This window comes from Rattus rattus, chromosome 6 (assembly GCF_011064425.1).
Source record: "Rattus rattus isolate New Zealand chromosome 6, Rrattus_CSIRO_v1, whole genome shotgun sequence".
Lineage (NCBI taxonomy): Eukaryota > Metazoa > Chordata > Mammalia > Rodentia > Muridae > Rattus > Rattus rattus.
The window spans coordinates 60,543,314-60,570,491 of NC_046159.1; the positions used below are offsets into that span (position 1 = coordinate 60,543,314).

The following is a 27,178-nucleotide window of genomic DNA, read 5'->3' on the forward strand; positions in this document are numbered from 1 at the left end:
CAACCCTCATAGCAGCATGGGCAATAGGAACAGAGAGAGACATAGGAGTGCACACTGCTCCTTGTGACCTCCAAGCTTTTAAGGAGAACAGAGGCTATCAGAGCCTAAACTACTGGTTCAACTAACTACCTGCAAGGTCCTTCTTCTCCTGGGATGGCATTTCTTCAGGTCCTGCCGTCTCGATCACAACTCTTCTACTGATGATCTTGTCTTGGTTTTCCTTATAGACATTCTTATCCCAAGTTACAGGCATTTGAACTGGGGCCTCTGGATAAGAGAACCATCGATCCCAGAGAGAAGATGAAAATAAACAAAAGGTAAGCAGCCGTTCTCCTATCCACCTACCCCTCCGAAACACACCATCACCCCTGAGCCATTATAAATGAGGAGAAAAAAGACATCTTAGGCTCTGTTTTGGAAAACTCTTAATATGAACCAGAAAGCTTGCCACATCTTTCTGGGCAACACCAGTTTAAACAAACACTTTTTAAAATAAACACTTTAAAATTTACCAATAAGTCTGATGCAACCACAAAAATATGAATCAAATTATGTTTTTCAAAGTAAAAATATAGATTTAAACAACTCCTTGAAGCTCTTTGGCCTTTTCAAAGCTTCAGTTAACTTCAAGGCTAATTAATATATCATATAGTCAATAAAAATACTATCTAAATTTTATACACGGCATAATCTCATGCAGTTATAACTTTTAAACCTGGTCATATGTTCTCTCTTATCTCTAAGTGCCTGTGTTTCTCAAAGAAATCAGAAAGTTAACAATGAAACAACAAAGAATCAACCTTGGCTTTATTTACTCATCCTTATTGCTATTACTTCAGTCCTAATTTTTTTCTCCTAGCTGTCTAACATTTTTCATATTTTAGACATATTAGGAGCCTAACAAGGTACTGACAACTTGGCTTAAAAATAAAACAATATATACATGACTCCCTTAGTAGCAGCCTTTGTACTGGACTTTAGTTTCTCTTAATCTCTTTAGCAAATTGCATTAATATTTAAAAGTACTACTAATGATAATTTATACTAATAATTCATCTTATCTTAAATATCTATTATATAAAATATGCATCACTATATGCCTTAAGAGCATGCCTTCTGTTAAATTTAACTGAGATTTAGCCATATTAATGTGAGTTTAATATATACACTATTCTTTATCAGTTCATCAACTGATCGACATATGGCTATTTCTGTGTATTTTTTATACTAAAAAGCAGTAGAGTGAACATTCCTGTAACATTTCCCATTGATTTTACAAGCTGAAAACATCTTTTTCTAAATCTATGTCTTGTCTTTTAATAGTTTATATCTTCTATGCACCAGGTTTTTTATGTTAATAACTTCATCTTTGTCCCCACAGATCTCTATTTCATGTGACTTGCTTAAGAAACTCTGGACTGAGGACTGGAGAAGTGGCTGTCTCTGGAGTGCTTGCCTGGCAGCATGTATGAGTGACTGGGCGTGCTCTCCAGCCCACAGACGTTGGGAGTGGTGGCACGTGCCTGCCATGCCTGCTGAGGTGGGGGGCTGGAGGCAGTTATGCTTTAGCCGCATTGCCAGTCTCAATGAAAGGATGAAACTGTGAATGATCCCATAGTCATAGGGCATGTAAACTCTAAAATTTTTCTCTTCTTATCACATACAACTATCATACATTTTTGTTCAGTGTTCAGATAGGATTTATCTGATTTCTTACATATGTTATCAATTTTCTAAGAACTACTGATGCTCATCCTCAAGATTCAAGGATTGGCACACTATCTCTCTTAAGTTTCCACACTCATAAACTTGTTTCTGGGCCACACTCTGCTATACTTTTTCAATTTTGGAAAAAAAATTATTTTTTGATATTATAATATAATAACATTTTTCCCTTTCCTTTCCCTTTCACCAAACTCTCCTGGGTGGGTAGGTGGGTGGGTGTAAAGGTGTGTGTCTATTCCTGAATATATAAATATAGCCTGCTCATTCTTATGTTACTTGTATGTATATGTTTCCAGGGCGTACCAGTTGGTACTGGCTAACTAGCTGGTGTGCTCTTTTCTGCAGAAGACTATTTCTCCAGCCCTCAGCATTCCTCAGCTGGTTGTGGTTCTAAGGTTGAAGCCTTATAAGCTTTCCTTCCATGCTAATATGTCTACTTTTATTGTCTTTAGTACACCCATAGGTAAGTAGTTTTCATTCCGCATTAAGAAAATGTCTCTTTACCACAGAGGACATTATAGAAACCACAACTGATCAACGTACAGAGTTGTGTGGCTCAGTCCCCATTGATCTATCGATAACTCAACTCCTGCACCCAAGCCTCAGGGATCATTACAGAAGACAAGGTGGAAGGATTGTAAGAGTCAGAGGACCAAGATGTTTGCTGAGAGGGTCAACCTCCTAGACATATCAGACACTACATCCTAAAGTCTTACCGACATGGCTGCCTCCTAAATGTGTTTAATCCCTTACAGATAATATTTAACAAACTACATATAGAGTTCTGATGACCCATACAGCAGGTTCTCTTATGAATCCAGAGATTAATTTAATGACAAATGACAATTATTACTATTCTATAATTCTCTTAATTATGTAGGGCTTCCTACATAATTATATATATATCGTAATATATTTAAATGTAATTTTAGAATTTTCTTTATGGTAGTCTTACATGTACTTTAGGCTCATTTGTAATAACCCTATTATTTGCATATCTTTTTAAAAAAATTTTACTATCCTAGAAAACATTGCATAGAAATGCAGGAATTATCACCAATTATCAGACAATGTGTGTACAGCCTTCCCCAGGTCAAGAAATAAAATATAAATAGAGGCCGACACAGTCCCCATCCTTCCTTCCCAATTTTTTTCCACACTTAATTTAAGATTCATACAGTCTGGGGGCTGGAGAAATGACTCTGAGGTTAAGAGCACTGGCTGCTCTTCTAGAGGGCCAGAGTTCAATTCCTGGCAACCATATGGTGACTCATAACCATCGATTATGAGATCTTGTGCTCTCTTCTGTCATGCAGGCATACATGCAGGGGAAATACATAATAAATAAATAAATCTTAAAGAAAAAAAGATTTGTACAATCTGAAGAGGAAACCAGAGTATATAATACCCAATTTTAAATAGAACAAATTCATCAGAGATGTCTGAACTTTGTATAAATGAATAATATATGAGATTTCCTTCCTTCACTCACACTGTTTGAAAAGTTTGTTACATTTGTTACATATATTTACTTTCTTCTCTGTGCCATTAAGTATTCGATACCACTACAAGTTATTTATTCTACTAAACAAATATTGGCCACATGGGTGGTTTCTAGTTTGGAACTATTACAAATAGGGCTTGAAGAATATGTGTGGGGCTAAAGGTATAGCTCAGTGGTAGAGTGCATATTTACGCCTAATTGAGGCCCTAAATTCAAAACTCAGCAACACACAGTCAGGATACTAATTTACACTCTCACTAGCAGTGGATGAGTACTTAGTCTGCCCTTGTAACAGCATAGCACTTTTCATTTCAGACATTCTGAGCATAGAAAGCTACGGCTATCTTAATCTGTATTTCCAGATTATCAACAAAGTGAAAATTTATATACAATTATTTAGTATTACATAATCTCTTTTATAGAATTATCCAGTTCTTTTGCCAAATTTCTATTGCCTTGAGTGTCTTCTCCACACAATCTGTTCTTTACATCAGGATACCTTGTATAGAATGCATAATTTTCACTTCCACTCTGTGATTTGCTTATTTACTGTTCAAATTTTATAGAATTCTTTACTTTAACATACCTTATGTAACAATAGTTCTCTATATGGTTGCTGGTTTTACTTTTTGTTTTGTTTTGTAAAGAAAAATCCAGTTTAATGAAACTTTTCTAAGATTAAAAAGGCACACTCCTCCATTTTCTTATAGAAGATCTAGCTGTCTGTCCATCTACTTACTATTAACCTATGCTTCTATATTTTGGTCTAGGGTTTTTGGGAACAGCATATTGCTAGAACTAGTGGTTTTCCTGCAATTTTAAATATGTTGCACTTTTAGAAAATGACTGTCCTCGTAGCAATGATTAGCCAGTAAGAGCACCAGTGGAAGGGGAAGCCCTTAGTCCTGCCAAGACTGAACCCCCAGTGAACATGATTGTTGGGGGGAGGGTAGTAATGGGGAGAGGATGGGGAGGGGATAGAAGGGGAGGGGGAGGGGTTAGGGGGATGTTGGCCCGGAAACCAGGAAAGGGAATAACAATTGAAATGTAAATAAGAAATACCCAAGTTAATAAAGATGGGGAAAAAAGTAAAGAAAGAAAGAAAGAAAGAAAGAAAGAAAGAAAGAAAGAAAGAAAGAAAGAAAGAAAGAAAAGAAAAGAAAAGAAAAGAAAAGAAAAGAAAATGACTGTCCTCAACCTAAAGAAAAAAACTGAAAACACTTTGAGCAGGCAGACCGGGTGTTTGAATGAAGCATCCGAGATGGATGGGGACTGAAGCAAACAGGAGAACGGATGTCCTGTATGTAGGAAACAGCCAGGATTCCGCTGAAGGTGACTACTGTCATAGAGGAATGTACGCTAAAAGTTACCAGACATTCAGATTTTTTTTCCAACAAGCCCAAAATTTAATTTTCACAAGTTGGTACCAAAATATAAAATAAATTTAAATTTCAAAGATCATGTGAACTCTTAACTCCTTGTCAAATTCTGCCTAAAATTCCACTTTGTAACATCTAACAGAGATAAATCCATAAGAATTTTAATCAAGATGTTTTGCTAGTTAGTGTTCAAATAAGCTTGACTTAGTATTTCCTTTCAACAGGTAAACTACATTTTATTGATGTTGAAAATGAAGTTTACAGTTTTCCAACCTCTCTAAAGCACTTTAAATATTCTAACATTTTACTTCCCAGTGTCAATGTAATAGTAAAGGAGAAGGTTTCCATGACAAACAAGAAAATAGATAAATACAACAATATTCTCACTTCAGATACAAAGGTTCAAGAAACAAACTTGAAAACGCACAAGGTCACTCATTACCTGCATTACCTTTCTGAGAGGGTTGTTTCCCCTTTGATGCAGCCTTCTTGCTATAGATCCCTTCTTTGTGCTTAATGTTTACAGTGGTGGAGAGGTCATCATCTCTTGTGCCTAGCACTTGAGGTGGAAAGTCTGGGGCAATAGCATCATTGGAGCCTACATAAAATTGAGAAAGAATTACAGTTAACACTAAAACAGTCTTGAAGTCAAGAAAGACATTTTCTTTTCTTAAACCATTTTCTGAAAAGAGCACTATGACAAAAATGTTGTAGGCCAATTAGAGGATGTAAATCAAACTGAAAATCAGAGACAGCAGAAATTACCAGGCAAGGAAGCAAATGACATAAGACATGACACAAAAAGTGGAACAATGCTGGTTCAGAGGACAGTTGCCACTCAGGAAAGCTACTAAAAAGGAAAATGACTGCGGGATGCCTTCTGGCATGACCATGAAGGCAAGCAGACATGTCAGACGGTACTATACAAATGCACACAAGGCATGTATAAGATAACACACACTGTGGTCACGCTGGACAACAGGATATATTGAACAGGACTATTTAAACATAACCACAACACAGGGCATCCTAATCCAATACCATAAATTTTACTGTATGTGGAATGTAATGTCAATGAAGATTATTTTTAATCATGGAGTAATCCATAAGCTTTGACTTAGAGCTCGTCATGTAACTCAGAGATAAGAGCATACATATATACCTAGTCTGTATGAGGCTCTGAGTTCAATCCCCAGAACCAGAAAATTGAAAAGAGAAATTAAAAAAAGACAAAAACTGAAAGGAATAATTTACCCGACAAAGATCTGAAAGAATTAAATTTAAATGTCTTTCAACATTATTATATATACTGACAAGAGAAACTAACCTGTTATTCAAGTCATATCTGATAGGCAAAAACCATTTCTGGACATAGAAAGACTTACAATAACTACAGCTTATAGTAACTAGAGAATTCTACCAGACAGTTTGTCTTTCTACCCCAGGATCCCACACCTTGCACATTTACTTAACTCCTAATATTGTGTAGTTAATATATATGTAATAGTAATTAATAATATGTATATGACAAGTTTCCCACCCACCCGTGTAGAGCAAGTCTGTGGATGACCTGGATCTTCTCAGCTTACTTGGTTATCATTTTTTAGCCCTTGCCTCTCTGCCAAGTCCTATTACCCTTTCTTCTGCCAAGTGCCCAGTTCTCCTTCAGAACTGGGCCTTTACCCTTCCTAGATACATATGACTACCAAAGAATGGGTCATAAAAAAAAATGCTTAAACCAGCCCTAATGGCATACGACTTTAATTCCAGCACTTGGAAGGCAGAGAAGCAAACGCGAGTTCGAAGCCAGTCTGGTCTACACAGTGAATTATAGGACAGACAGACAGACAAGACAGACAGACACACACACACACACACACACACACACACACACACACACACACACACACACACACACACACCCCGCACGCACGCTTATTACTGGCCAAGAGTTTCCTTTTCTTTTTTTAATGCTTCAAATTCTAGCAGAAAAGGATAAAGGTAGTTATTATACCATTTTAATGGAAATTAGTGTCCTGTTCCTTCTTTATACATTTTAAGTTACTATATATTCTAGCTCAACACAACTCTAATTGCTGGTCATTCTCACAAATCCTTTTTTATAGCAGAGCACATGTCAGGAGTAGCAACACAATCAGTCCGCTACCCTTTTCCCACAAGAGTGGTAACTATGTGACTTGGGCATGACTGAGAGTTGCAGTGGATGAGCAAGAGAATGAGTGGCAGCAGAGCTGAGAGGCTCTGGAGAGGAGTATAGACAAACGTGTGCACAACGGAGAGCATGTGCTTATTGTCCAGTACCTGTGTGGAGCTGGAATATGTGCATGTGTGTGTGTGTGTGTGTGTGTGTGTGTGTGCGCGCGCACGTGCGAGTGCCTGCCCACATGCTAAGTGTCATGCAAGCAAACTGAAACTTTCAGGAAATAGGATACCAAACAAACCAGCTTTTTTTTTTTTTTTCTTTTTCTTTTCGGAGCTGGGAACCGAACCCAGGGCCTTGCATTTGCTAGGCAAGCGCTCTACCTAGAGCTAAATCCCCAACCCCGCAAACCAGCTTTTAAAATAACAATTTTCACCAATCAGATGAAGAGTCAATCAGCCTAACTAGAGGAATAAAATAAGTCTCCTCTTTAACCCTTACAAGCAAAGTACCACGCTGACCAATCTGCTTCCCAGGTTCTGACACCTGGCTCTTTGTTCCAGCTTATGAAAACCAACTGTCCTGCCACGCTCAGCAGAAGCATTTTTCTACGCAATTCAATTCAGTCTTTGAACTGCATTTGTATAAACTATAAACACTTTAAAACAACCCAGAAGTTATTTTGTGGCTCAGACATAAAGGATACTTGGAACACTAAGGCAAGAGTGTCACAGGTTCAAAGACTGTCTGGCTACAGAACAAGCTCAAAGCCATCTTAGGCAACTCGGTGAGATTCTGTCTGAAAAGTAAAAGTTAAAAAGAAAACCAAAAGCAACGGAAGGTCTAGGGATATAGCTCAGTGGTTCAGGAACTGAAGCAAAGGCTCTCTTGTGCATGCTTGCTAAGGACTGTGCTACCTAGCACGGCACTTGACTGGAGCACGTTAACAACTTTAAGATTCACTAAGTCAAAGAACAAATAATGCAGCATGTATCCGAATGCAGTTGCTTGACAAAGCCCAAGTAACAGTCTAAGTACATTCTGTGTTCACCTACTCATGCTGTCAGACATATAGAATCCACCTTTTCATCTATAAACATGGGTACACTGGTGACTGAGATCCTGTTTTTCTTTCTTTGAAGCAGAATTGCTCAGACATATGGTAAAGTCTGTGCTTACAGTTCTGAAAAAATTGCCAGGCTGTTTTCTACAATGACCAACCACTTACATTCCCATCAGTACAATCTTCTCAGGTTTCTTCACAGTCTCCATCAACACTTGCTTTATTTTTAAAGGAATTAGGAGTGATTCTAACATGTGTGCTGTGTGGCCTGTAATGGCTCTGGGTCATCCTTGCCTGTGATGACAGATAAAAAGTACCTTTTCATGTATTTGTAAACTAATGTGGATTTAGGTTCTGTGAGTGAGCATGTATACATCAGTTATTTGGTTTTTTGTTGTTTAAGTTGTGAGTTCTTCACATTTTTCTGGATATTAACTCCTTATCAGATATACATATGGTTTGGAAATATCTTCTCTTCTCTGTTACACATTGGTGAAACAGGCCTTGAATCCCAGAACTACAGGGGAAGAGGCAGAGGGATCTCTGTGAGGCTGAAGTCAGCCTAATCTGTATAGTGAGCTCCAGGTCAGCCACAGTGATATATTAAGACTCCCTAAAACAAAATACCCTCTAACTCTGTGAATTATCTTTTTCAGGATGGAATATCCTTTGGTATACAAACATTTTGAATTAATTTTCTATTTCTTCTTTGTTACCTAAATTTTGGATATCATGTTAGTTTATGAAATGATTTTAATTATCAAGCCTCAGTTTTGTTTGTGTCTCTAAGGGAGTGGGGGTGAGGTAGGAGTCAAACCTAAGGCCTCATGCCTGCAGGATATACATCTATTACTAAGCCACGCCAGAACTCAATCACCAAGTCTTGAATAAAATAAAATCCCTTTAGTAGTTTTTTCTGTTAAAGACAAAAATAAAATTAAATTAGCTTTTCTTAAGCTAATCATCCCAAAATATCTTCAATTTTGTTTGTTTCCCCTCCATTCCAACAATTTCGTACTGGCTACACAGACAAACACACACTGATCAACATCCTCCTCATCTGTCTTGAATGTGCAATTTTTTGATCTGATTCTTCCTTTGGGTAAGTTGTTAAGTAAACTTTTCAGGACTAGATCATTACACACATTAATAAAAAGGTCTTTTTTAATGGCCATACTGTTTTATGAATATGCACTAAAGTAACAAATACATCATTTATATTCTTTCTCCACTAAATATATATCATTTTCAGGTCATTTGTGAATTTAGTATTTTAAGGAAAAAAAAAGATAATCTTGTCCCAGTAACTAAACAATTTAAGCTTAGGAGCTGGAGAGATGGTTCAACAGTTAAAGGGCAGAGGCCAATCTTCTAAGACCTGGGTTCAATTTCCTGCGCCTGTATGACAGCTCATAATTGTCTGAGGTTGCGTCCCAGGGGGTCTAGTGCTCTCTTACGGCCTTGAAGAACCCTGCATACACATGGTGCCCAAGCATTCAATAAACACTCATACACATAAAATAAAAAGTTTAAAATGTCTTAATCTTACAGATTTACAAGCTTTGTAAACTAAGCTGTAGAACATGCACTCCAGCCTCTTGTTACTGATTTGTTAGGATTATAAAGATGGCTCAATCTACATGTCATGTTCTGTGTTTTGAGAGAAGAACACTTCCCTAATTAGACCCTGAATATTACTTCTGCTTACATTGTGCTGTCTACAAAGCAATTCCTGGTTGGGAGCTAACTGTTTCTAACACATCTTATTTCCTTATGTTCCATTTTTGTTTTTCCGTTTCTTCAGTGCTTTTTAGGCAGTTTCAAGTTGCCCACATCGCCAATTCAATTTCTTTCATGTTAATTTTAATCCTTTGTTTATATAAAAGTATTTTAAAATGTGAAGTCAAATTTTACGTTTTATTTATTCCTCACCCCTCCTCTTAAAACATTGAACTATTGGGCTGGAAAGATGGCTCAGTGGTTTAGAGCATTTGTTGTTCTTGCTGAGGGCCTGGGATTCACTGCCAGCACCCACATGGTGGCTCACAACCACCAGTTCCAGGGGATTAAACCCCCTCTGCTGGCCCCCTTAGGCACCAAGCACACATGTAGTATATACGTACATATATACATGCAGGCAAAATACTCATACATATTTTTGGTTTTGGTGTTTTGTTTTGGTCTGTCTGCCTCTTTCTCCCATGTACTACCACCACCCAGCACTCATACACATTAAAAAAAAATAAATAAAAACTGCCAGGCATGGTGGTGCATGCCTGTAATCCCAGTACTTTGGAGGCAGAGGAAGGCAGATCTCTGAGTTCGAGGCCAGCCAGGGCTACAAAGGAACCCTGTCTCAAAAAAAACAATTTAATTAAGATATTATTCACATAACATAAACGTGTTTGACTCAGAAGTATTTAATGCACTCACAACCAACACTAGTATACCATTCTATAATTCTCATCACTCCACAAAGAATCCCTTACCATGTCCCCCATCACCTCACTGTCTGCACAGCTTTCTCTGTTTCACACATTCCTCTCACATCAGCGCACAGATTACATAGCTGCTTGTGAGCGGCTTAAACTATTTATTGCTCACCTCTCCCATTAGGTTAGTGTATTTTAAACTGTCATTTCTCTGTACTGTTGCATATATGTTATTCATGTACAAACTGTCTCTTCTACCTGAACTTCATCTGTTGAGTTCCTCTACAAAATAAATTTATGCTTCTCAAGTCGAAAATTATAAATATGGCCCCCTTCTAATAAATTCAATCTCTTTAGAATGTTCTCTAGCTGGTAAGAATGTTTTTATATTTTTCCTTAGTTCTTCACAAGTTGTTTTATTTAGATTACTAAACATATTTTAAATAGTTAAGCATTTGTGTAATAAGTCCAATGTCTGGGATTCCTCAGGTACTTCTCTCCTGTGTATTTTTTTTTTCCGGAGCTGGGGACCGAACCCAGGGCCTAGCAAGCGCTCTACCACTGAGCTAAATCCCCGACCCCTCTCCTGTGTATTTTGTGTTTTTCCTTTATAATTTTTTGTTGCAAACTGGACACTTAAATAATTTAATATAGCAAAGGTGAAAGCCAGATTCTACTCCCACCTCAGGATTTATTGTTTTATGTTGTTTAGTAAGTTCTGAACCAGATGTGAAGACCACACTTGACTTCATATGGCCATGAAAGTTCCTACTGGATTAGTGTGGACATGAACGAATCCCTGTATGAAGACTGCCTCAAACAACTTAAACCAGTAAGTCTTCACGTCTTTGACTCTGTGCTTATTCTAAAGGGGCTTTAACTCCTACACAGGCAGCTGTCAACTCAATTTTAGCCTTTTTTTTTTCTTACACAAAGTCTCAAATAACTCACTTATTATGAATCAGAGGTTGGTTAAGGCATGAAAACCTCCATATTTGACTAAAAGATTTCATAATCAACCAGCCAGTACACAATGTTTCCAAAAATAAAATCTTGAATAATTTTTGCATAATACCTGAATGTGAGCTCTCAACAGTAGTATCTGATTTGGAATCCAGATATGACGGAACTGGTTTTAACAGTGGAACATAGTACATCTTCGAACTACCAGATGGCTTATATGGCAACAACACAGGCTGGGCTGAGAAGGTAAATATCAGAATTGTTAGTAAGAAAGCACTGACTCTCCAAATACACACCAAGTACTTTTCACCTGCCAGGCAGTGCTCACATTTCTTAAAATACATGAATGAGGGGCTGGAGAGATGGCTCAGTGGTTAAGAGCACTGACTGCTCTTCCTGAGGTCCCGAGTTCAAACCCAGTAACCACATGGTGGCTCACAACCATCTGTAATGAGATCCGATGCCCTCTTCTGGTGTGTCTGAAGACAGCTACAGTGTACTCATACACAGAAAATAAATCTTTTAAAAAAAAATTGAATGAACTAAACATAAATTCATCTTTGCTTTCAACAGTAGACAGAATTCTAGAGATAGGAAATACATGGCAGCTAATTAAAATATACAAGCAAGTTATCTAGTATTTTAATAAGTTCCAAGGTATATATGAAATTTAAAAAGACATCAGGGGTTGGGGATTTAGCTCAGTGGTAGAGCACTTGCCTTGCAAGCGCAAGGCCCTGGGTTCAGTCCTCAGCTCTGGAAAAAAAAAAAGAACTCAACGAAAAAGACATCAAAGTAATTACAAAGCAAAAAATATAAGATCTGACTATTCAAAGATCATCAGACTTGGGAAAGGAGACGGTCAGTGGCTCTGCTCTTCCTGAGGTCCTGAGTTCAATTCCCAGCAACTACAAGGTGGCTCACAGTCATCTGTAATGGGATCCAATGCCCTCTTCTAATGTGTCTGTAGACAGCAACAGTATACTCATATAAATAAAAAAATAATTCTTTTAAAAAAAAAAAGATCATCAGTTTGATGTAGACTCTATCCATGTTTTTCTTCTGTTTATACACTCGTTATCATAAAGTAAAAGTTTCAATTCAGTTTTTCTGTTTTATAATAATGAAACTATTCATACACAGAGCACTCAGATATAAATGTAGGAATAAATTCTTTTTTTCAGTTAGGTCTCCCTTCTTGTGCTTCTGCCACCACCATGAATGACAGCTACATGTTCGGAAAACACAAATTTTCCATAGCCTGACTCTCAGAAACAGGCACTTGGAGGCACACCTAAACTACTTTTGCTACCTGGGGCCAAACTCCAACAGGCTCTAAAGCCTGAGATGTGAAAACAAATGTTTGTTACTTTAAACTGCTGAAAATGCATGCACACCTGTGTGTGAGGGTGTGCATGGGTGGATATATATGTGGTAATGATACAAACTGGTCTGGGTAGGACCTGGTACACACTAGGTATGCACACACACTATAGTTCGGCTACATCACCAGCATCCATTGGAGATTGTTTTTCTTTTCATGTATGTGGTTATGTGTACACATGAATGTTCTTGTTCAGATTTGTGGGGGTTCACATGTGTTCAAACAGCAGGATTAGTGGTCAACCTGAGTAGCAGGTGGTTGTTTCATAAGCAAGAAATACACTATTGTTATGCATAAGTAAAGCCGTATTACTATAAACCAAATGCCAATAAGTTCATCTGCCTGTCTCAAAAACAGTTCTTACGTACCAACTATAATTTTACAAAAAATCACTGGACTAAAGTCAGCCAGCCAGCCCTAGCAGCATGAATTCCATATACTCTTATTAACTCTATTTAAAATAAATATGAGGGCTGGAGAGATGGCTCAGTGGTTAAGAGCACTGACTGCTCTTCCAGAGGTCTTGAGTTCAATCCCCAGCAACCACATGGTGGCTCACAACCATCTGTAATGGGATCTGATGCCCTCTTCTTGTGTGTCTGAAGCTACAGTGTACTTACATACATAAAATAAATAAATATATCTTTAAAAAAATAATTAATAAATAAATAAATATGAGGGCTGGAGAGATGGCTCAGTAGTTACGAGCACTGACTGCTCTTCCAGAGGTCCTGAGTTCAATTTCCAACAACCACATGGTGGCTCACAACCATCTGTAATGAGATCTGATACCCTCTTCTGGTGTGTGTAAAGACAGTTACAGTATACTTATATATAATAAATAAATCTTTTAAAAAATTTAAAAAGATATAATAAAGATGAAAATCCTATTCTTTTCACAGGTATAAAAGCAGAAACTGGATACGGTAATATTGTAGCATAACACCGATATTAAAAGTAGGTTTCATGATGAGAAAGACATTATTTTATTATTTTAAAAATAATTACATCAGTTGTAGCTTCTTACCGTCTTTGCCCTGAGAAGCTGTGATTTGCTGCCCTGAGGAAGAGGAGGCAAACCTGGACGGATTTTGGGTCGTGGGGTATGGAATGTCCTGTCCACGATCATCAGCATTAATAAAAATTTCAGATGAAAATGTCATATTTTCTGGACTTTCTGTTGTTACCTGAGTGACTGCATCAGATGATAACATTCCAGAGGATGTAGTAAAGGGAGCCTTACTCTGTTCTTGTGAACTAACAACAAAAAAGACAAAACAGCTCATATCTTTGGCAAGAAATATTCAAATAATTAGGCAATTGTACATATAGTGATCTCACATGTTAACAACCTCTTTCCATAGTCTCATTCGTTTTCTAAGATTCATAGTAAAAAGCAATCAAGCATGTTTATTATTTATTCCAAAATCGTTTTAATATATAATACTTTATGTAATTTAACTAAGGAAACAGTACTTCTTAGTTGAAATTAATAGACTCATTTATTTAATTTCACAATTACTATAAAACTATATTAAATGCCCAGAGGACACAAAGATAAACATGAAATAAAGTCTTCCCATAAGGGAACCATAATGATGGAACCAGAAGTTCTAAAGGGTGTGTCTGTGTGTGTTTAATCAAGACTGTTGAGAATTCATGTTAAGTAAATGAATGATTGGGGGTTGGGGATTTAGCTCAGTGGTAGAGCGCTTGCCTAGCAAGTGCAAGGCCCTGGGTTTGGTCCCCAGCTTCGAAAAATAGAAAAGAAAAAGAAAAAAAGAAAAGTAAATGAATGATTGAATAAACAAGCATCTAGGAAGAAAGGCTAGTTTTGCTTAAGAAGAATTCCATAGACCATGAACATAGCTCTCACCAAAGAGGGGAAAGCATAATCCCAACTCCTAACCCCAAGTACAGGCTAGAATAGTGGCTAGACCTCAAGGAATATAGCCTAGAAAGTGAGAAACCCACCTACCTAGTGAGCAAAAATGACATCACATTATCCTTGTGGGTGTAATCTCCCCTCTATCTGATGTAAGGGTAAATTTCTCTTGTGGTATTTCCACAAATTTAAAACTTCAGTCTGATCATGAGAAAACATCAAACTGGAATGGAGGATCTATTTAGCAAATGTCTAGTATTCCTCAAAATGGTCAAGTTCATTTACAAACAGGAAGGAAGAAAGGATTGCCATATCCCGCAGAAGGCCAAAGAGATGCTTGCATTGTCATAGCAAAATCCACAGGCTGTGTGGCCTTCAAACAAAACTCACTGATTACCAGTCTGGGGGCTCAGAAAGCCAATGAAGCAGTGAGATTCTTTGTCTGGTGAAGACCTACTTTCTGGTCGTAGATGTTGCCATACTTCCATGATGGGAAAGGAGTCTTTGGATAATCTCATTCATGAGGCACACACTCTCACAACCTACATGCTTCTTTGAGGCCGTACTTTCAGACATCATACTGGGGATTAGAATTTAACATGTGACTTCTGGAGAAACTAAGTATTTAAACCACTATGTTCTGTTTCTGGTTCCCAAAATTCATGTCCACACATTCAAATATATTCATTCCATCTCACTAGTCTTAGCTCACTGCAGTAACAACTCTGAAGTTAAGTCCAGAGCGTCATCTAAGTGCCATCTTCATCAGAGGCAGACAAACTGCTCTCCAACTGTGAGCCAATGACATAAAACACAGTATGTCCTTCCAATAGGACATTCTCATTCCAAAAGGGAGAGAGAGAAAATGAAATCTCAATCTTAAATCTCAAGAATGATCTGACCTCTGGTCTCTGTGACTCCGGCAGCCAATGCCTGTGGGGATTCTCCCAGTGGCCCTTCTCTCAGTGGCCCTCTAAATCACATCACCACAATGTTGCTACATAGCACATACATGGGGTGACATGACACGCCTGAGATGACAAAGGAGTGCAGTAACACAGAGTATAGGACAGAAGATCTGTGGGACAACATTGAGCAGTAAACACAGATGCACAAAGACCTGAAATGTCTCCTTTGAAATTATGACCCCAAGTCCCTGCACTCTGGATCATCAGTGGGTAGGATACCAATAGTATCTGAAATGCCTTTGGATATATTCGTCAATATTCTTAGTGATAAGAACAGATCTGGCAGATCCATACTTACTTTATCAAATGGCCACTTGGCCATACTACTAGAGTTCTCTGCCAAACACACTTTCTCATTTTTATGATACAGAAATGTTAAATACTTTCCGATAAATAATATCTACTTCTATTCATATTAAAAATGTATCATTAAATCATTTCCTTCGTTGCAGAAGAGGTGGTGGGAAAATGTAAGAGCTGGGAATGGGGAGCAGGGCTCTGAAATATTCTTGGACCTAACAGGACCATTGCACTAAAAAACCATGGCACCTACACAAGACATGTACAGGTTCTAATGTGTCAGTATTATAGCACAGACAGAGAACAGGCCCACTCCTCGATGAGACGCTATTAGCAAGCAATTAGTAGCTGCTGACTGTGGAAGAGTTAACTTCCTTTCAAGGTGTAACCATTGCTAGTTAAGTTGCTAATGATCCGACTAATAACTGCACATGCAAAATAATAAAGTAAAATCAACATTTTCAAAAACTTATTTTTCTTATTCTATTTTAAAACCAACATCTAAGAAAAGCTAAGCTGTGCCTTCAACACTTTTCTTAGAGATTTCAGCTAAGTTCATCACTTACAAGTTTTCTCTTCCCAAAACCATTATGTCATCTAATGTTTTCCTAACTTACATATTGTTTTAAAATCTAGAGTCGATATATGAGAGAAAGTTATACGCATTATCTGTGACTCTGCATCTGGCATGCTTCAAGCTTAGATCTCTACCTCTACTCATTTTCCTGCAAACGACTTAACTTCACATTTCTTCATGGCTGAATAGAACTCCATTGTTTATAGATAGTATATTTTCTTTATTCATTTATCTCCTGATGAACATCTAGTCTGATCCTGTGACCTGACTACTGTAGGTCGTGCAACAGTCAGCATAAATATGCAGTTTTCTTCAGTGGTAAGCTGCCTTAGCTTCCCCAGGACTATTCCCAGGACTGGTAGAGGCACAGCATATGGCATCACAGCTTTGGTTTTGAGGAACTGCCACACCACCTTCCACACCAGCGGTCCTAAAATTTCTATCCCCACCAACACTGCTCCTTCCCCCTGCATCCCTGCCAACCTTTGTTTGGTTTCTTGATTTCAGCTACTCTGACTAGAGTGAAATGGAATCTCAGCCTAGTTCTAGATTTGCACTTCCTGATGGGTAAAATACCAAGTATTTTTCCATGTATTTATAGAGCATTTGTATTTACCATAGAAGCAACTAAACAAGATGTGAAATATTGGCAGGGTCCATGGAAGAGACAAAGGCCACTGATAAAATACAGATTAAAAACCAGGAAAACCTAGCTGCAACACACAAGTCCTGATTTCTTCATCCTGGCAAATATACTATGAAACTGTAACATCAGAAATAGGAGAAGCTGAGTGATTGCTAGAAGGAATTCTACATGTATATTTTCTATAAATATAAAATTTTCAAAAATAAATTTAGCTACTTTTGGTGGTACTTTTCTGTAACTCCAAAAAAAGATAAATTAAAAAAAAAAAAAGGAATAGTGTGTTGTATTAGAACAACATGAAGAATATATCCGAAACATAGAAAAACTATTAAAACTCTGTATGTGAATAACCATCCTATCTTAAGAGTGAAATGCTGTGAGTAATCATTTTATATAGCAACATAATAAGTCACCAATTCAACACTCCCATTCAACAGCTCAGTAAACTTAATGATATGCAGAAAGTGTTAATAGGCAGGAAAATAGAAAAAAGGTAAATGAGTCAAAAAGTAAAAAGCCATTTCTTTGGTACTGGATAATATTATGTATACAAACAATAAAAAAACACTATATAACCTCAGAATAAAACTGACTTTTTAAATTGCCAGATAAAAGATCAAAAAATACTTAAAAAATACTTAAAAATCCATTAAAATGTTTCTATCATAAGTTATAAATTTAAAATATAGATATATCATACATGACACTATAAGAGTATCAAATGCCTAATGAATATAATAAAAGATGTAAGAACTCTGTTAATATAGGAAGAAGCTTAAGGATGGCCTTAAAAAATATCTCAGGTTGGGGTTGGGGATTTAGCTCAGTGGTAGAGCGCTTACCTAGGAAGCGCAAGGCCCTGGGTTCGGTCCCCAGCTCCGGAAAAAAACAAAACAAAACAAAAAAAAATATCTCAGGTTTTAACTGTAGCTGGAGATCATTAATCCTACTAAAGAGGGTTTACTGTGTAGCGTTGACTATCCTAGAACTCGCTCTGTAGACCAGGTTGGCCTCCAACTCACAGTGATTTGCCTGCCTCTGCCTCCTGAGTACTGGAATTAAAGATGTGCTTCACTAATCCTGGCTTTAGCTCTTTGAAAGTTTTTTTTTTAACATTTTATTTTTTCTGTTTTTATTTTATGTGCATTGGTGTATTGCCTGCATGTATGTCTGGGTGAGAATGTCAGATCTTAGAGTTACAAACCATTGTGAGCTGCCATGTTGGTACTGAGAATTGAAACCCAGGTCCTCTGAAAGAGCAGTCAGCTCTCTTAACCACTGAGCCATCTATCCAACCCTCTTTGAAAGTTACTCTGTAACTTAATATATAGGCCAAGTTGGCTTGGAAATTATAACAACCCGTCTTTGGCCTCGGCCTCCTAGATGCTGGGATTATGGGCCTGAGCCACCACATTCAGCTTCTCAGGACTATTTTTGTGCTTTCCTGTTACGCTGTGTTTATTTCAAATGAAAAGGAAAAAGCAAATCAGCATCAATAGCCAGGGCTCATGGCACACACCAATAAACCCAATATGTGAGGCAGGCTGATTACAAGTTTGAAGCAGGCCTGGACTATAAGAAAAGAGTCTATAAGAACAGAAAGAGACGAGGTGTGGTGCGCATCTTTAATTCCAGCGTTTAGAAGGGAGAGGCAGGCATATTTCTTTGAGTTCAAGGATTGTCTAAATAAAAGAGAGAGAGAGAGAAGAAATTAAAGATAAAAACAGTAAATCATAAACCACTCAGATAAGAAAGCATGATTCTGTATAGGTATAAATAATAAACTGAATTTGCTAAACACCAAGATATTTATATAATTTTAAAGAACGTCATAAAACATTTAACTACAGGGAGAAAAGAATAATAACAGTAGTAACAAGTAGCTGCTACTACCTTACTAAGTAATTCAAGCGATGGTTTTCAATCACAGGACAAATTAAAGCTATGTAACATGATATAATGATGAGAGTCAATATAATTCATCTACATAAAGTAACAGATAAGTAACCAAAAGAATCATAAGAAAACTCAAAGAGCATTTCACAAAATAATTGTTTTATAAAATCTAAAAAGTTTCAATAAGAAAATACTAAAGCCAGATGGGGCAGAGCACATCTTGAAATCTCGGAATTTGGGAGGCAGAGGCAGGCAGACCTTTGTGTTCCAGGCCAGCCTGATCTACACAGTGAGTTTCAGGATAGCCTGGGCTACATAAAGAGATCCAGTCTCAAAAACAAAAACAAAAACAAAAACAAACAAAAAAAAACAAATAAAAACAAGAAACCACTGAAGAAATAGCTTCAAAGGAAAGGACTTTAAACATACATGATAACTAATACAACAAGTAATTTTGAATTATTTCTTTTACTGTAAAAGACACTAGAAGAAGAAAAGTCAGAATGACACTTGTAATAAACTTCAGTTTCAATTCCTGACCCGGATGTTTTAATTGTCACTATATAGACAACCTTTTAAAACAGAAAAACGTGTCCTATTTCATTATGGAGCAGGTCAACTTCACAAAAGACTAAATACAAGGAGAACTTACAACTTTCCCCATAACGTTTAACTCAAATACACACACACACACACACACACAGAGAGAGAGAGAGAGAGAGAGAGAGAGAGAGAGAGAGAGAGAGAGAGAGAGAGATATGGGGGAGTAATGGGGAGAGGGAAGGACGGAATAAAAAAACCATGCCTGGAAGCGTGCTCATATGTTATCATGTGATATGTTCCTATTGTATGTCGACTAACAAGCAGACAAATATAGCAAAGGGAAACACAGCAATGACTCACGTGACCAGCTAAACTGGACTGCTCTCTACCCCACACAGCAACATCGGAACACGCAATCTTTTCAACCATAAACTGGTCAAAATAAAAACATCACAAAGCATTTTGAATGTTTAATAGTCAGTGAGGTCATTTTAAGTAACTGCTATGACTACAATGCAATCAAGACACACACAGCACCAGTCAATGGGGCAAAGAAAAACGTGAAAACCACAGTTAAGAACTCTAGGGCTGGAGAGACGGCCCAGCGGGTAAGAGCACCCACTGCCCTTCCTGAGGTCCTGAGTTCAATTTCCAGCAACCACATGGTGGCTCACAACCATCTGTAATGGGATCTGATGCCCTCTTCATAAAAATAAATAAATAAAAATGTAATAAAAAAGAATGCTAAAAATTAACGAAAAAATTATAAATTACATTATTTACTCTAAAGAAGGTAAAAAACAAAAGATGCAAAATGTAAGACAAAAGAGTAGAAAATAATGAAAACCACTAAAGCGGCTTCCAAAACCCTTATTTTTAACTGTTAACAAGAATGACCTCAGAGAAAGATTACCAATATCAGAAAGGGGAGGAGGAGAGCTAATGCCACAATAGGATATCACATGTCAACTTAGAAAAAAAATTTAAAAAGCATTTTTCAAAACACCAGAAAAATATATAGTCATATTCATTAAACAAATAGAACTAGTACTAACAACTACCTTGTCCTTGACAATGTCATTAATTCCAAATCTTCAGACTACCAACACTTTCATAAAGAATTCCAGTTCAATACTGGAAAGCTACTCACGAGTGAGTGTTTCTCCTGAGTACAGCTGTAAATATCTTTAAATATCAGGTAACCACATCAGCAGAGGCTTCCATATTAAGAGTGCAGATGGCAAGCTCTACAACACCCACAATAATAAAGAGTTTCCCTCTGTTTCTGATGTTTGATCACCAATTTCCTTTTTATGACTTTCCCTTCTTTCCCACTTTGGGTCCTTAGCTGGACAGGTTGGCAGGAATGTCTATGCTTTCCAGTACGAAACGTAGGCCCTTCACAGTCATCTGCTCTAGTTATGAGCTCAATCCACTTCATTTGCTTTGTGCATGCTAGTCCAGATCTGCTTACGGACAGATCATCCTGAAAATTTTTGTGTGAATGAGAAATCTCCTTTGATGTTCTCTTGGTGTGAAGAAAACAATACTATGAATCTATCTCATTTCTGCCAGGGTAGCCAATCAACCATGAAAAAAAAAAATTAAAGATGTCTATAAAGGATGAGACAGTTCAGTGGTTAAACACCTACCGCCTTGCCAGAGGACCCAGATTAGTTCACAGCACCTACACAGCGAGTCACAACCATCTGTAACTCCAGGTCTGGGGGATCCAGCATCTTCTTCTGGCCTCTGTGTGCACTGTACACATATGGTATACATACACACATGCAGGTATAGACATATATACATACATGCATGCATACATACATGACAAAATAATAAAATTTTTAATTAAAAAAAATGTCTTTAAGACAGTTAAAGGTCTAAAGACAGTTAAGGAGGTCAGCATTTGGATGTAGAATGCCCCCAAGGTGGTTCCTAGCCGTAGAGGATGGCCACTGTTTTTGGAGGCTGCAGACCCTTTAGAAGGTGGTGCATCACTGGTGGAAGTTGATTGCTAGGGAGCAGGCACTGGCAATTGTAACCAGCCCTACTTCCAGCCCTAGTCTCTCTTCTCTCTGGCCTGCTGAGATGTAACAATTCCCATCACATCCTGCCATCATAATTTCTGCCACTTCTGTCACTGTGCCTTCCCCACCATGATGAACTGTATATTCCCAACCCAGCCAAGAGAACCCTCTATCCCCGACATTCCTCTGAAGGAAGTATTGCTCCTCTTCCGTTCATTTATTCCTCTTCTTAATGATTTACACCAGCATAGACTCAGTAATAGCTCTTTCACACTTTAAGATGTAATTTGGTGCTTAAATTACTCAGTTTCTGAGATCAGTGATTTCAGAGTTTTGCCCTACTCCTACTCCAGCCCAGAATCAGCCAGTTCTCTAAAGGACTCTCCTGTTTTTATGTAGGGAGCATAGGATTTCAACTGTTTACAAACCCTGATGTAAGCTCCAGATCTGCTGAGCTATTACTGTATGTCATTGCTCGTAATCCTTTTCACTTACTTCAGCTAATACAAATGGTACCGATAGGTTAGACAGGCTGGCCAACAAGCCTCAAGGATCTCCTCCTCCCCCTCCCCCTGCCTCCCCCCTCGCTGCAACCACAATGCTGGGATTACGCATCACATGACTCCACATGCCCACCCTGACGTCTGACTTTTTCTAGGTCAAGGGTACTAGCAATCACACTCAGGTCCTCATTCTTTCAAGGCAAACACCTTTTCAGCAGCACTGCCTCCCCCAGACCAAAATTTTTTTCCTCTAATTTTCAAGGTTTAAAACCTAGGAATTGAGTTAATGAGATTTGTAAGTTTAAAGTGTAAACATGAAGCTTAGCATTTACTATATTCTCAATAAGTAGCATCTCTATTAGTTCATACTTACAATAATTTATTTTTTTGTTTACAGCTTTATCTCAATTTTAAAGAAACTCAGCTCCAATAAGTTGGCATTTAAACCTTGAAGGGAATAATGAATGCTGTCCACAAATCTGTTATACTTTTAACTTCTAAATATTAAAATAAAGTCCATCACTTCATATGATGTATAATACTCAAGAGAGAAGTTGACACCTTCAATTTCTTACCCAAGTCCAGTTCTTAATTACTTCAGCTTTGTAAAGGACCTTTCAACTTCTCAGCACTTTCCTTCACAACTCACAACAATGTCAAAGATACTAAATTATTTGTCCAAAATTGTGGATGAAAGAAAGTTACAAGTAGTGTTCAAGAATGTGTAAAACACACACACACACACACACACACACACACACACACACACACACACACACACACACACAAAGGATGTGTAAAACACACGATGCGGGAAACAAGTTCTTGCCTTGTTAAGATGAACTGCTGCTGAACAATTCTCCTCCTACCAACATCATTTGGCATAAGAGACACTGTTAGTGTCTTGGTTTTCCAGTCAATCAGGGAATCAGGATGTCGTGAAGACTAAATGAAACTGTGTATCAATGTTATTCATGCCCGTAGATTTTGAAAAAACACTTCTTCCTCCTTCCCAAACCCTGGGCTTTCCATTGTAGTATGCTACCTTCTCAACCATTTTTATACAGGTAATTCTTTCTCGTTAGCCATAAAAGACTTATAAAGGTAAAACTAAACCAGCGATGAGTTACTAATGACAAGTATAATTAGCCTGTTCATGAATTAACCTGTTCATGAATTTAGTTTCCATTCCTGTAACACGAGGTAAGGGAGGCTTCTCATCTAGGAACATCATAATCATATGCATAACTGCTGGGCTGGCTAAAGTGCTTATATGCCAGGATAACACTCAATGCTATAAAGTTATGGGGCTTTAAAAGAAATCTCTTGTAAATACAAAATATAATAGAGAAATCCTGAGCTAGAAAAGAGAGAAATGTATGCAAAGAGTATGCAAGCAAAAATATGGTTAAGCATGACTGAACTTAACTGGATTGAGAAATGACTGGAATGTGTGTGAGGGTATTTGCAGAGTTAATTATATCATGACAACTCTGATCTAAGAATAGCTTAAATTACTGATGGATTCAAAATATAAAGAGACTACTGGGATGGTAGAATTGATCAAGGTGGGAAATAGCTGGGAGAAATTAGATTACTGGGGGTATTTGAGGCTCCTCCACCTCATCCTCTTGTAGCCATGATATGATATTGAAGAAAGCAAACATCAGTTGACCTCTTTCCACACTTAAGTTGCAAGCTCCCAGGAACTTCAGTACATCTCCAATATAAAAATAAGTAGTCATTGTACCGTGGGCTGACCAAACTTTTCCGTTTCCAATTTCTTACATTTGATGTCAAATCTTACAAAAAGTCCTTCCCATGTTACTTCACATTTCACGTTTACATCACCTTCACAGATTCCCTTACTTACACACCTCTTAAGACCGCTGTCAGACCAGTTAGATCCAATCTCCTACAAAGAAATGACACTGCCCTCCCCCAACCCCAAAGTCTTTCCATTTGCTTAACTGTTTAAAATCCTTTGTTAGAAATCCCATCAGCTTGCCTGTTATCACAGTGACTCACCCATCTGCAGGTACTGGAGTCCCCTCTGGTTTGGAATATTCTTCCAAATCTGAAATGTTCACTTGTGTTTGCCTTGAGGTTACTATCTGGCTATTCTGAGGAGGTGTGGTTTTCAAGTCCTGAGAAATAGTCTTACTATCTGGAAGAGAAGACTCTGCGACTTGCAAGTCCAGTGGAGATTTAGGTCCTAGAAAAACTAAAGATTCTTGATCCTGTGCTACTGGTTTACAGGTCAGTAATTTGGAGGTTGGTTCCAATGACCTTGAAGATATAATTCGAAGATCAGAGTTAAACTCACTATTAATCCTTGTTTTAGAAGCAGGATCCAATGAATGAAACCTTTCATCTAAGGTTCCACTATCCAACTTGGAAGGAGTCTTGGGACAAAGAGTTATGCGAACACATGAAAGTGCTTTTCTACTTGAAGGTGGAGTAGATGCTGCTGTAAAGTGGTCAGGGGCGTCAGGGAAGACCATATCACTGACCTTGGCTTCAACATTTACCATATTAGAAAAGTATGATTGGGGTATACACTGAACCTCTTCTACCTCACAATCCTGAACTGGAGAAAGAGGATAGTGCTGTTTTCTCACGTGGCCTGAGAAAACACCTGGAGGTTTGCATTGCTGCTGATCAGGAAAGTCAGAAGGGTCTGCAGCTATGTAACCCTGGCACTTAGGGAAGAGAGAGTAGTCTTCTCTCATTTCATGATCATCTACATGCTGGCCTTGGCTTTGCTCAAAGAATTTGTGCTGCTCAAGAAAAATGCAAGAAGCAATGTCTAGACGAGAGGGAGAAGGGCACTTCCTCATATGAAGATCTGTGTGTGGGGTGTGGCTTTCTTCTCCTTGCTCAAGAAAAATGCAAGAAGGAAGATCAGGAGTTAAAGTTACATTCTTCTCTTTTACCTCAACTGTGGAAATTAATTTGTCCTGCCTAACAATGGTATCGTTACCAGAAAATTGAACTCCCTTGAAACTAACATTTGTACTGACACTGGGTTCAGAATGGCTAAAATTAAAAGCTGATCTTTGTAAGAGTTTTCCTTTTTGATTAGAATGCTCAAAATCAACAGGTAATTTTTGTCTTTGCCTACTACTGTCAACTAAAATAGTCACTGGTGTGTAACTATGCCTTTGAAGTGATGAAGGGGAAGAGATTTTCTGTTTAAGATCTCTAGGAGAAATCTGCTCTTCAGGGATATGAGGCTTAAACACCCCTAAAGATGGCCCAGTACACTGGCTACCTGCAGTAACATCAACCTTAAAACCAGAGGAATCAGAAATGCACTTAGAGTGTTGGTGAGAAGAAAAAGTGATGGAAGTGGTGAACTGCTTCTTGGGTTCAGAGGGCAGTATTTCAGAAGAGGAAGAAAAATCCGTTTCTTTAGCTGGCACACAAGTAGGTTCTATTAATTCTGATGGCTGGGGATCCATGTGTTCATGGAATGGCATTCCAACACCCTTGCTAATTTTGATGTCATCAGGTACAAGTTTTTCAAATGGGGAATGACTCTGTAACTGAAAGGAATTCCCTATTTCGAAATGGGGATTGCTCTGATCTATCGATCTGGAAAGGTTGATGTGCCTGCCTCTCCATGATGATGGGCTCCGATGTCCTCTAATCAAGTCTGAAGGATCAACAGATCGAAAAACACAATGGCAGCTGTCTGGTCGTGGTTGTTCAGCAGTAAGATTCCTGTAACATCCTTTCTCATGGCTCTCAATAATAATGTGACCACATACAGCTTCAGGCAAACATCCTATTCCTCGTGGACTCTGTAAGACCTAGAAGATATAAATAGGTTCCCACTTAAAGTAATCCAATAGTCATATGTTGATTAGTTTAATATCCAAGCTAAAAATGACCATGAGTGTTATTTTCTTCGTCTATAAGACAGATCAAAGAAACAGCAGGGAAAAAAATGAAACTTTACAGAATAAAATGGTGCATGATAATGAAGAACACTTAGGAAATCTTTTAAAATTGTTCTACTTGGGGCTGGAGAGATGGCTCAGAGGTTAAAAGAACTGACTGCTCTTCCAAGACCAGCACCCACATCAGTTCAATTCACATCACCCACATTAGGCAGGTCACAACCATCTGTAAACTGAGCTCCAAGGAGTCAATGCCTCTGGACTCCAAGGGCCCCTACATTCATGTACACATGCCTACATGCAGACACACACATATATACATACTTAAAAATAATAAAATATAGAGGTGTGGTGATGCACGACTTTAATTCTAGCACTCAGGAGGCAGAGGCAGGTGGATCTCTGAGTTGGAGGCTAGCCTGGTCTATACAGCAAGTTCCAGGATAGGCAAGACTATAAAGAAAAACTGTCTTGAAAAACTGATGATGATGATGATGATGATGATGATGATGATGATGACGACGACAACTTTTGTGGCTTTACTTAAATAAATTATTAATAAAAAAGAACACATACATTGATATCAAACAGATACAAAAAAAAATTTCAAAATTCAGCAGTGGGACTATGGGTAGGTCAGCTGTACAGTGCTTCTCTACCATATATGATGGTATAAGTTTGATCCGCAGCGTAACACACATATAAACAAACAAAAAGAGACATAAAAATGTCAATAAACGTTCAACATCAAAAAAGGGCATCCCTGTGAATTATTCTTGAATCAAGTATTTAAGATATTTGAAATAAAAAAGGCCAACACACAAAAATGCATGTTATATGACTTCATTTGATGACATTCTTGACATTACAAAATACAGAAATGGAGATCAGACTAGGATCTGAGGAGTGTTACAGAAGAGGTGGGGGGTGCATGGATGTAGATATTATACAGAAGGGCGGCCCTCACAGTTTATAAATATCAGTTTTCAGTACTGACTATAAAGTGAATGTCATAACTGGGGAAGATCATTAGAATTGTGCAAGACTTTGGCTGGCATAGTGGTGCATGCCTTCATTCTCAGCACTTGAGACAGGGAGGCAGATCTCTTGTGAATTCCAGGTTAACAAGACCCTGTTTCAAAATTTAAAAAAAGAAAAACCTGGGGTTGGGGATTTAGCTCAGTGGTAGAGCGCTTGCCTAGCAAGTGCAAGGCCTTGGTTTGGTCCCCAGCTCTGAAAAAAAAGAAAAAAAAAAAAGAAAAAGAAAAACCTTTGTAGGGCATAAGAAAGTGGATACAGCAGGACATACAT

The 27,178-nt window shown here is 37.9% G+C and overlaps 1 protein-coding gene across 1 annotated transcript in view; it reads right to left on the bottom strand.

Moving 5' to 3' along the window:
- The window catches only part of Alms1 (ALMS1 centrosome and basal body associated protein), a 101,466-nt gene that overhangs the window by 36,173 nt on the left and 38,115 nt on the right, over positions 1–27,178 (bottom strand). The window contains exons 10-14 of the mRNA XM_032906187.1: positions 23,991–25,777; positions 13,639–13,868; positions 11,340–11,465; positions 5,051–5,206; positions 130–267 (exon numbers count right to left, since the gene is read on the bottom strand). Of these exons, the coding sequence (XP_032762078.1) occupies positions 130–267; positions 5,051–5,206; positions 11,340–11,465; positions 13,639–13,868; positions 23,991–25,777 (2,437 nt within the window). The remainder of the gene's footprint in view (positions 1–129; positions 268–5,050; positions 5,207–11,339; positions 11,466–13,638; positions 13,869–23,990; positions 25,778–27,178) is intronic.